Raw genomic sequence first — 12,983 nt, forward strand, 5'->3', positions numbered from 1 at the left:
TCGAATCAGATTCGATTCCAATTCGAATCAGATTCGAATCCAATTCGAATCAGGAGCTAAGGTTTGCAACACCTGCTAGGATGTTTATCTTGCAAACATGATCTAATCTAGTTAGACCCTTGATAAGTTTTCTTGTGTGTGACCCATTGGGTTCCATACTTAGCCAGCAATAGGTGTGAGTGCGAGTTGACCCAACTTGATTAGAACTCTTCTAATCGATTTAAGTCCAAACTGCGCGAACCCGAACTTAACAATTAGAATCCTTTCTAATTGGTGATCGAATTAAACTCTTTAATTTGATCAAACCTATAAAACAAGATTGACGTCTAGCAACGTGTCATGTCTACCCGGAAAATATGGAATTTGGTAGAAATACCAAAAATACCCTTCAGTGGCAAGTTACCATGCAATTCAATCCTTTAATCAAACTGCATCCCAAATATGTATATGAGTATGAATATATGTCAAACTCAATTTCATATTCATATTTTTCTCAATCTTTTAATGATAATTCAAATAATGAAACATTAGAAACTCTTTCTAATTTTCATTCTGCTTTGATCAAAGACTTCCTAAATTATCATATGATTAGAATAAATAGGATGCTATCTTCTCTTACTAGAAGTGATTAATTCCTTGTTGACCTACTCATAATCTTCGTACACAATTCACCATATCCAAAAGACCTCGTACATAACTTATTGTCATGAATGAGTGTAAACCAAAATATGGGTTCATGTGCACAAGATACCATGGTGATCTCAGGTCATAGGATCAGTTGCACAACTCCCACTAAGAGAATCATCTTTTGACATGTAAGTAAGACTTCATAAGATTTCTCTTTGTAGGTCAATTCAGTGAACTCATTCCTCTAATGAGCACCCACATCTTTGTATTAGTGTCTCCACACAAATGATTGTGAGATCAATATCCTCTGCATCGAGCATACATAAGACATGCCAGTCTTTCCGGTAATCATTGATCCCCGACTCAATGTACCAATGACTGAGAATATTTAAGATTAGGATTTTAGGATTTTAAGTCTCACTAGTATGATCTCATCATAGTCTTAAAACCATTGCCCTAATCTAAGGAGTTTATCATAAATATAATCAACAGCATATGATAAAACATAACGCCTTTATTCATATTTAAATGTCATGTACATGATTTGGACAAATCAAAAGAAAAAACCTTTCGCAATACATATTGCGATTGGCTTGTAGGGCATCTACTCTTTCAATCTCCCACTTGCACTAAAGCCAATCGCTCTTATATTTTATCCCCATACAATCGAGGTGGCGATCAAACTGCTATTGTGGTAGAGCTTTAGTGAACGGGTCTGCTAAGTTGTTCTTTGTGTCTACTCGTTCAATGACTATGTCTTGTCTCTCGACGATCTCTCGAACGAGGTGGAAGCGTCTTAGAATGTGCTTGGATTTGTGATGAGATCTTGGTTCCTTTGCTTGAGCAACAGCTCCAGTGTTGTCACAATAAACTGAAACTGGTCCAGCAATCTCAGGAACTACTCCCAACTCAGCGATGAACTTCTTCATCCAGACAGCTTCCTTAGCGGCTTCACTTACAGCGATGTATTCTGCCTCAGTAGTTGAGTCAGCTACAGTTTGCTGCTTGGAACTCTTCCAGCTCACTGCACCACCATTTAGGGTAAAGACATACCCTGAAGTGGACTTGCTATCATCTGGATCTGATTGAAAACTAGAATCAGAAAATCCTTCTAGTTTCAACTCAGATCCTCCATAAACTAGAAAAATATCTTTAGTCCTTCTTAAGTACTTAAGAATATTTTTCACAGCTATCCAATGATTTTCTCCTGGATCAGCCTGGAATCTGCTTGTTATGCCTAAGGCATAAGCAACATCAGGCCTAGTACATAGCATAGCATACATAATTGATCCTACTGCCGAAGCATAGGGAATAGAATTCATTCTATTCCTCTCTTCAGATGTCTTAGGAGACATCTTCTTAGAGAGACGTATGCCATGACTCATAGGTAAGTAACCTCTTTTACTTCCTTCCATGCTGAATCTTTTCAGCACAAGATCTATGTACTTAGACTGGGACAAGCCTAGCATCCTTTTAGATCTATCCCTATAGATCTTTATACCAAGTATATAGGATGCTTCTCCCAAGTCTTTCATGAAAAAGCTTTTTGATAGCCAAGTCTTGACCGATTGTAATATTGGAATATCATTTCCAATGATTAGTATGTCATCTACATGCAATATTAAGAAGACAACGGCACTCCCACTAGTCTTCTTGTACACACATGGTTCATCCACATTTTTGATAAAACCAAACTCTTTGACTGTTGTATCAAAACGGATGTTCCAACTCCTCGATGCTTGCTTTAATCCATAAATGGATCTCTTAAGCTTGCATACTTGATTTGCTCTCCCACTTGAGACAAATCCTTCTGGCTGTGTCATGTAAACCTCTTCCTCAAGATAACCATTAAGGAAGGCGGTTTTGACATCCATCTGCCAAATTTCATAATCATAGTATGCAGCTATTGCAAGCAAAATCCGAATAGATTTAAGCATGGCAACTGGTGAAAAAGTTTCATCATAGTCAATTCCTTGCTTTTGCCTAAAACCTTTTGCCACCAATCTAGCCTTGTAGGTTTCTACTTGGCCATCTGCTCCAATCTTCTTCTTATAGACCCATTTGCAACCTATAGGGTTTACACCTTCTGGTGCATCAACCAAAGTCCATACTTGGTTGGTATACATAGAGTCTATTTCGAATTTCATAGCTTCTAACCATTTGTTAGAGTCATTACTCATGATAGCTTCCGAATAGGTCAGAGGATCATCATTTTCGACGATGTGGGCTTCATCATTCTCAATGATAAACCCATACCTCTTAGGTGCATTTCGCACTCTATCTGACCTTTGGAGAGGAGATGTGTGTTGTGGTTGTACTTCATCAATGGGTACATCTGGTTGAAGAATTTCTTGTGTTTCTATTTGTAGGTCTTGAACTTCATTAAGTTCAATTCTTCTTTCACTGCCCTTTTCTAAGATAAACTCTTTTTCTAAGAAAGTGGCATGCCTACTAACAAATACCTTTTGTTCAGTAGGGTGATAGAAGAGATATCCAATACTTTCTTTGGAATAACCTATAAATGTACATTTATCTGATCTAGCACTTAGCTTATGTCCAAAATTTCTTTTGACATATGCTTGGCAGCCCCATATTTTAAAATATTTAAGATTGGGCTTTCTACCTCTCCATATCTCATATGGAGTACTAGATACAGATTTTGAAGGTATCCTGTTTAGCACATATGTAGCAGTTTCTAAGGCATAACCCCAGAAGGAAATAGGAAGATCTGTAAAGCACATCATGGACCTTACCATATCTAATAGAGTACGATTCCTCCGTTCAGCTACACCATTTAGTTGTGGCGAATACGGAGGTGTCCATTCAGAGAGAATGCCCTTTTCTTTAAGATGATTTAAAAATTCACTAGAAAGGTATTCACCTCCTCGATCAGATCGAAGGATTTTAATACACTTTCCGGTTTGTTTTTCAACCATACTTTGATACTCTTTAAACTTATCAAAGGCTTCGTATTTATGTTTCATAAGATACACAAATCCGAACCTTGATAAATCATCAGTGAATGTGATGAAGTAAGAGTATCCACCTCTAGCTGGAGTTGTCATAGGACCACATACATCTGTATGTATAAGTCCTAATAACTCACTTGCCCTTTCTCCATATCCAGTGAATGGAGACTTGGTCATTTTTTCCATAAGACAAGATTCACAAGTTCCTAATGATTCATAATCATAAGGATCAAAGAACTCTTCTTTGTATAACTTGTTGATTCTTGATTCACTTATGTGACCAAGTCGGCAATGCCAAAGGAGGGTATTATTCACTTCCTCTCTCTTTCTTTTATTGCTTTTATTAATATGAAAGACATTGTCATTAAGTAATAAAACTAGAAGACCATTTTCCATAATGCCATTGCAAAGATGCTTATTAGAAAAATAAATAGAGCAACCATTGCCCTTTCCATTAATTTCAAAATCTTTCTTTAACAACAAAGGAATGGAAATTACATTTCTAATAATTTTGGGCATATAATAACAATCTTCTAATTGTAGGAGCTTTCCCGAAGGCAATTCCAAGTTGTAGGTTCCAACAGCTTCAGCCTGGATGGACTCTCCTCCAGCGCCATACAGCTCGAAGTCACCTTTCTTCAAAATTTTAATTTTCTGTAGTCCATGCAAAGATTTGCAAATGTGAAAACCACAGCCGGTATCCAATACCCATGAATTTGAATTTGAAGAACTTAATGACAAGTTGGCATGTAACATAAACATACCTTTTGATGCAACTCTTGCATCGGTCTTCATACTTGCAAGAAAACTCTTGCAATTCCTTTTCCAGTGGCCAGCTTTGCCGCAATGAAAACAGGTACTTGATCCGGAGTTTTTCTTTCCTTTTTTCTTTTTGATGCTACTCTTGGGGTTCAATCGTTTCTTAGAACCCTTATTTCCCGATTTCCTCATAGAGGTGCTATTTATAAGAAGGAGTGGACCTTTATCCTTCTTAATATGCCCTTCAGCTGTTTTGAGCATATTTAACAGCTCGGGCAGGGAGGTGTTCAGCTTGTTCATGTGAAAGTTCACAACAAATTGAGAGAATGAATCAGGCAGTGATTGCAGGATCAAATCCTGACTGAGCTCACTATCCATAGCAAAACCTAATTGACTTAATCTGGTGATCAAGTCTATAACCATAAGAACATGGTTTTGCACTGGAGTTCCTTCATTCATTCTAGCACGGAACAACTGCTTAGATATCTCATACCTAGCAGTCCTACTTTGTTCTCCATACAACTCTTTTAAATTGAGAAGTATGGATTGAGTGTCCATGCCTTCATGTTGCCTCTGTAATTCATTGTTCATAGAGGCAAGTATGATACATTTGATAGTCACACTGTCATTTTTCCACATCTTATGTGTGGCAACCTCCTCTTCTGTAGCATCATCCCCTAGATCTCCAAGATCAGGGGTTTCAAGTATATAGGAAATTTTCTCCTGAGTGAGTACTATCTTTAAATTTCTCAACCAGTCCACATAGTTTGGTCCAGTCAACTTGTTGGCATCTAAGATGCCTCTTAGTGAAAGTGAAGAAGCCATTTAATAATTCTACATATGCAAGAACAAAACTAATATAAGCAGACCAATCATGATGACATGTTTGCAACTAGATAAGGACTTTAATCTAATTTGTCTCCTACTATTTTTATCGAATATCATAGCCCTCTCCTATGATAAACGTGAAAATATAATTTTTCTTAGTAGGGTTGAGATCCTAATTCATCATAAAAAGCCTTGTGTTTACACAACAAACTCTTATGAGTTCAAAGGTAGGAAACTCTTTCCAATTGCATCTCATGCAATTCTCAACTTTATCTTGTCCTCTTAAAATACTTATTGCCTTGTGTTAGCACAACAAACAATAATATTTTAGTTAAGTCAAACCCTTCATTTCCATATAGTCATATTCGAATAATATTGCCCTTGTGGTTGCACAACAAGGCAATATATTAAAATATGCCATAAGCATCTTAATGCACCAAGACAGTATAACATCAGTCCCCATTGCAAGTCTTGTGTTAGCACAACAAACTAGCATGGATCTTGACATAATAATATCGAGGCATGAAGGAAGGCTATCAATAGTGTTATATCAATATTAAGCTTATCCATAATAGGCAATCAAACAATTGGCCAGGTAAGCAGGTGGGAGGCTCTCCTTACTCAGAGAGTAAGGTCCTAATTAAGTAACCACCTTTAGTGTTTTCCTTAGACACCAATTAGATTAATTGTTCTAGAATGGGTTAGCTCAAAGTTTTTCAACACTATGACTTAATATAATTTTTATTGAGGGCTTACTAGTCTCTAGCACATTCTTTAATTGTAACATACATTTAACATGTCTAAAATAAACTATTATGCATCATGGCTATCTCATAGCATGTATAAATCATAAGCAATTAATTAACATGCTTCAACATATTTTCATATGAAAAATTTCATATCATGATATTTTATTACATAACATATCATATATTAATCATACATTTCAGCATTTCTCTAAGCATATGACATTACTATCTCATAGTAAATTAATAATCATACATCATACATAATTATTTGATTGAACCAATTAAGGATGGCTCTGATACCACTGAAGGATTTTAGCATGTTATAATGCGCAGCGGAAGCTAGGGATTTTAAAAATTTCTTAATAAAGTCCCTATGCATGAAACCCTTTTAAGCCTAGATCACCTTAATGATTACAATCAAATGATATAAAATAAATACAGAATTAGTAGAATACCTCAAACGCTAATCCAAAGTGTACAATCTCCACGAGGCGTCCAAGTGTCCGCCCTCCAATGGTGATCCACACGAAAACTTGATCAAGACTTTAGCTCCAAAGACTTTTGATCCTTAATGCAGAATTCTTCTAAAGAACTCTAATGGCTTGCTTTCCTTTCTTTCTATTTTTCTTTAGCCTTCTAAAATCACTTCTAATCCTTTTGTCCTAAAGAAGACCACCTTGTCTTGGCTTAGGACACACTAGAAGCAATGCTAGAAAGAAAGAAACTAATGTAAGAAAGAAAGAAGAGAGGAGTGGGGTGGAATTGGAATGATGAAACCCATGGAGTGCTAACCTATTTATAATAGGTGTAGGGATGCATCTCCAAGGGATGCATCCCATCCACACATCCTCTCATGAAAGGGCATCATCTAAAGGGCCATATCAAATAAGAGGAGGTGCAGATCAAGTGAGGAGGTGTATCAAATGATATGTCCTTTCATGTGGTGCCATATTTTGACCAAGTCAACATCACATGCTAATCACATGTCCATCACACCTCACCTCTTGATCTTTCATGATGATGATCCAAGGGCTCCAATGCAAGGCGCCATTCACTTGACCCATTATGTCTTCATCCAATGGTGGGATTAAGATCCAATGGTCAATTATGGTAGCCATCCTCTAACCCAATCCAATTGGGTTAAACCAACTCTCCATTATGTCTTCATCCAACGGTAGATCAAGATCTAACGGTCTAGATTGAATGATTTATTAAATCTAATCCAATTAGACTCAAACCAAGCCAATTAGGTGCCAACTCTTGGCTAACCCATATTAGAATATGATCTAATCAAATTAGATCAATTAAGAATCAGATTCGAATCCAATTCGAATCAGATTCGATTCCGATTCGAATCAGATTCGAATCCAATTCGAATCAGGAGCTAAGGTTTGCAACACCTGCTAGGATGTTTATCTTGCAAACATGATCTAATCTAGTTAGACCCTTGATAAGTTTTCTTGTGTGTGACCCATTGGGTTCCATACTTAGCCAGCAATAGGTGTGAGTGCGAGTTGACCCAACTTGATTAGAACTCTTCTAATCGATTTAAGTCCAAACTGCGCGAACCCGAACTTAACAATTAGAATCCTTTCTAATTGGTGATCGAATTAAACTCTTTAATTTGATCAAACCTATAAAACAAGATTGACGTCTAGCAACGTGTCATGTCTACCCGAAAAATATGGAATTTGGTGGAAATACCAAAAATACCCTTCAGTGGCAAGTTACCATGCAATTCAATCCTTTAATCAAACTGCATCCCAAATATGTATATGAGTATGAATATATGTCAAACTCAATTTCATATTCATATTTTTCTCAATCTTTTAATGATAATTCAAATAATGAAACATTAGAAACTCTTTCTAATTTTCATTCTGCTTTGATCAAAGACTTCCTGAATTATCATATGATTAGAATAAATAGGATGCTATCTTCTCTTACTAGAAGTGATTAATTCCTTGTTGACCTACTCATAATCTTCGTACACAATTCACCATATCCAGAAGACCTCGTACATAACTTATTGTCATGAATGAGTGTAAACCAAAATATGGGTCATGTGCACAAGATACCATGGTGATCTCAGGTCATAGGATCAGTTGCACAACTCCCACTAAGAGAATCATCTTTTGACATGTAAGTAAGACTTCATAAGATTTCTCTTTGTAGGTCAATTCAGTGAACTCATTCCTCTAATGAGCACCCACATCTTTGTATTAGTGTCTCCACACAAATGATTGTGAGATCAATCATCCTCTGCATCGAGCATACATAAGACATGCCAGTCTTTCCGGTAATCATTGATCCCCGACTCAATGTACCAATGACTGAGAATATTTAATATTAGGATTTTAGGATTTTAAGTCTCACTAGTATGATCTCATCATAGTCTTAAAACCATTGCCCTAATCTAAGGAGTTTATCATAAATATAATCAACAGCATATGATAAAACATAACGCCTTTATTCATATTTAAATGTCATGTACATGATTTGGACAAATCAAAAGAAAAAACCTTTCGCAATACATATTGCGATTGGCTTGTAGGGCATCTACTCTTTCATGTTAATTATTGTGTCTATTCCCATGCACCTATTTGATGATAACAAAAAGGGGGAGAAGCAAGGAAAGAGAAATGAGTTGAGCAAGAAAAGAGAAATAAGTTGACAAACAAGCTGAAAATTATAATAGGAAAGCATATACATTTAAGGGGGAACAATTTGTAACAATGAAAATGATCAAATCTAAAATTTATATTGAATTTCAGAATTTGGCACATAGAATTTCAGAACTTGGCACATACCTTTCACACCTTGATACATAATCTGAAACTCATGCTTTATCTCAAATTTTTGAAGTTTCATCTTTAATGAAATATAAAAGAAAAGGGGAGTAATTCAAGAGGTCAAATTGGAAACATTTGGATGAAATAGGAGGAGACTTCACTCTCAAATTTGAAAAGCTGAAATTCAGCAACTTGAGCCCTTTTAAAACTAATTTTAAGATAAGTATCAATAGGCTCATACTCTATATTTTGTAATCATCAAAAAGGGGGAGATTAAGGATGATAGTCGTATTTTGATGATTAATACAATAATCAAGAGTATGTTACAAGTTAATTCGATACATCATTTATAAGTCTGTTACTTTCAGTACAATTCGTATAATAAGATAAAGATGCATTTCATTGTTTATATGGATGAATCTAACCTTGAGTTGCAGCAAAGTGTGGATTGAGTCGACCCCAAGGTTGATTGGGTCGACCCCGGCACATCAAGAAAGCATCTGGCATACTTCTGCAAAAATGGCATGGATGAACAGTAGTTGGGTCGACCCAAGGAAAGGATGAGTCGATCCAAACCTCAAGCCTCTCAAGCCTCAAGAAAATAGTTCTCTGGAAACACTGAGAGGGTCGACCCAAACTTGAGTCGACCCAAACACTGAGAGGGTCGACCCAAACTTGAGTCGACTCAAACACTGAGAGGGTCGACCCAAAGGCAATGACATTCAAAAATAGGTTCTCTGGAAACCCTGAGAGGGTCGACCCAAGTGGAAGTTGAGTCGACCCAAAAAGATGTTGAGTCGACCCAAGTGAAGGAAGGCTGAAATACAAGGTTCTGTGGTTCTGAGAGGGTCGACCCAAGGAAAGGTTGAGTCGACCCAAGAGAAAGTTGGGTCGACCCCAGTAAAAGTTGAGTCGACCCAAGCATGGGCAGAAGCATAACGGCTAGTTCTGCAGAAGTACTTTTTGACCTTCCAACAGTGAATATCGGCTAGTTTTTGAATTCTAACTATTGAGGCTTGTCCAATGGATGAAGAAAACTATTTAAAGTGGCACTATTCATGAGAGAAAACATCCTTTTGCAAAATATCAAAGAGTACACAAGAAAGACAAGTGCCCTAATCTTCTTCATCCAAGTGCTTCATTCAAGAGTCAAAAGAAAGTGGTTGAGCAGATTCCAAGAGTCATTAAGAGCTCCATCCACCCTTGAAGAGTGAAGCATCCTTGACAAAGAAGAGAGAAGTCTCATCAAGCGATAACTATTCTCTAAACTCTTCTTTGTAGATTATAATTGTTATATTTGCTCATCTAGGAGCTTAAATCTTCTTACTTCTTCTATTAATCACCTTGTAAAGGTTTGTTGGTAAGCCCGCAAAACCAATGGTGTAGGTTTATTGGTGAACCCGTAAAACCAATTGTAAAGGTTCGTTGGTGAACCCGGAAAACCAACATAGGTTCGTTGGTGAGCCCGTAAAACCAACATAGATTTTTGGTGATCCCGGAAAACCAAAGTGTAAAGGTTTTTGGATTGTGAGCCCGGAAAACAATCCAACTGTAATCCGCGGGATTATAGTGAATTCCCAAGGGGTCGCTTGGGGAGTGGACATAGGTGCTTAGGAGAGCACCGAACCACTATACTTCTTGTGTGTTTGTATTGTGCTTTGTTAAATTCCACTAACTCATCAATTGACATAAGTAAGATAGTAAAAATTAAGAGAAACCAATTCACCCCCCCCCCCTCTTGGCTTGTCACCTTGGGCAACAACTAGAGACCATGTATTTGTGTAGTCAAACTACAATAACCTCACTGTGAGTAGCCGAAGCATCGCAGGTCAAAGGACCAGTCACACTACTGCAACATCAAGCAAGTCACTGACGAGTGGATAGACATCCAAGTGACTTCTTGTCTTGGTCACGCTGAGTACCCTTGTTCTCTAACAAGCACCTGCACTACTACTTCAGTGTCTCCACACTGTGGACTCGAGTCTCGTCCATCCATAGGAAAAGTAATGTGTGCACTGATCTCATCGAATCGATCACCATCCTCGTGATGATCCATCGATCAGGAGCGTTTAGAAATTAATCATTAATGATACATGGCTCAAATTCTCAACTCTTGAGAATAGGCATCATCATTTTATTAATTCTTTGGACGATTCATAGACACAATAACAATATGAATGAAAAAGATGCCTTTCATTTATTCAATAATAAATAGTTAAGTACAAAATTATGTCCTTAGAATTAACAATGTGTCAGCCAAATTGGCTTCTAGGGCATACATCTAACAATCTCCCACTTGCACTAAAGCCAATCAGTCATATATCTTAGTCCCATCTTCTCAAGGTGGGCTTCAGTCTTTTGTTGACTTAGCTGCTTAGTGAATGGGTCTGCCACGTTGTCCGCGGAGTCTACTCTCTGCATCTCGACATACTTCTTCTCAACATAGTCGCGTATGAGATGGAAGCGCCGCTCTATGTGCTTGGACTTCTGATGAGACCTTGACTCCTTAGCAAGAGCTATGGCGCCATTATTATCGCAGTAGAGTGTTATGGCATCTGATGTCATCACGTCCAACTCTGCAATGAATTTTTTGAACCAGAAGCCTTCCTTAGCAGCTTCAGAGGCGGCGATGTATTCAGCTTCCATAGTAGAATCAGCAATGATCGGTTGTTTAGAACTTTTCCAATTCACCGTACCACCATTGCACAAGAACACATATCCAGATGTTGACTTCCTATCATCGACATCAGTCATGAAGTCTGAATCTGTGTACCCTTCTACCTTTAACTCTGATGATCCTCCAAAGACCAAGAATAAATCTTTAGTTCTTCTCAAGTCTGAATCAGCGGATCGATCACCGTCCCTCGTGATGGATCCATCGATCAGGAGCAATTCAGAAATTAATCACCAATGACACATGCCTCAAATTCTCAACTCTTGAGAATATGCGTCATAATCTTATTGCTTTCTTGGACGATTCATGGACACATAAGAACATGAATGAAAAGAAAGCCCATCCTAATAAATTCATTATTAGGTCAAGTATAAATTTATGTCCCAGAACAAAGTAATGCATCAGCCAAATTGGCTTATAAGGCATACTTCTAACAGTGAAAACAACAAGTTGGGTTGTGAGCTTGTAAAACAACCAGCTGTAATTCTAGGGATTATAGTGAACTCTCAAGTGCGGCTTGGGAAGTGGACGTAGGAGCAAGAGTTGGCTCCGAACCATTATAAATCTTTCTGTGTTTGTATTGCACCTTATCTCTTCCACTCTCTTCACTCATTGCATCTAGTGATCTAACTAATTCGCTTGCAATATATTTAGTTAATCACTCACCTTATTTTTACTTGAGCAATAATTAATTAAAACCCAATTCACCCCCCCCCCCTCTTGGGTTGTCTCCTTGGGCAACACTTTGCAAGGCACGTACAAGATATTCATGCTGAAGTTCGATCTCACTTAGCAACCAACATTGACATTTACAAACAGCAAGCATATGTGAAATGGCGTCTCTTGGAATTCAGAGAAGGAGACCTCGTGTTGATGCAGTTGAGTGCTAAAGCTTCTCCCACAGAAATTTTCAAAAGCTTCATTCTCGTCGAGCTGGACCTTTCAAGGTGTTGAAGCGGTTGGGACCCAATGCCTATGCTCTTGACTTGCCAGATAATTTGCAGGTTAGCCCAATCTTCAATGCTGAAGATCTGCAACCCTACGATGGATACTATGTTGAAGATGAAGACATCTCATCCGTTCCATCAGCACTTCCTCGACGATCAGCCCCTAAAGATTCCATTAAAGACATCTTGGATGATCAGATCGTATCCACATGCTGAGGTGGATATCATAAGTTTTTAGTCAAGTGGAAGGGCTGACTAATTTCATATTGTTCGTGGTTGAAGGCAGAGAAGTCCAACGGCTGAACCTAGACCTCTACGAGCTCTATTAGTCACGAAACTTGACAGAGTCAAGTCATTTTTTGGAAGGGAGGAATTGATGCAGGAGCGTCACCTTCAATTCCCTTGGGCGTGGAGTCTAGGGTCTAGTCCCTTGGGCGGGAGGTATTTAGTTTAGTCCTATGAGTGAAATTGAGTCCAAGTTGTGGTGAGATTGAGTCCTTGTAATAAGTACAATTAGTTCACAATGGATTAGAGTCTTCAATGGCTAATTAGGTTGATTCCAAGCATTGAATGGGTTTGGTTATGTGGGATTGCTCCACATGTCCCATGGGATGAAGTCCTAATGACGCTAGGATTAA

At 37.9% G+C, this 12,983-nt stretch overlaps 1 protein-coding gene across 1 annotated transcript in view; it reads left to right on the top strand.

Annotated features, from left to right (window-relative positions):
• Nucleotides 1-12,561, top strand: part of LOC120112307 (uncharacterized) — a 31,359-nt gene extending 18,798 nt beyond the window's left edge. The window contains exon 3 of the mRNA XM_089925637.1: nt 12,392-12,561. Coding sequence (XP_089781763.1) covers nt 12,392-12,561 — 170 coding nt within the window. The remainder of the gene's footprint in view (nt 1-12,391) is intronic.
• Nucleotides 12,562-12,983: the final 422 nt, after the last annotated feature.

This window comes from Phoenix dactylifera, chromosome 9 (genome assembly GCF_051530095.1).
Source record: "Phoenix dactylifera cultivar Ajwa chromosome 9, Ajwa_hap1_PhDact_Kaust_v1.1, whole genome shotgun sequence".
NCBI classification, from domain to species: Eukaryota; Viridiplantae; Streptophyta; class Magnoliopsida; order Arecales; family Arecaceae; genus Phoenix; species Phoenix dactylifera.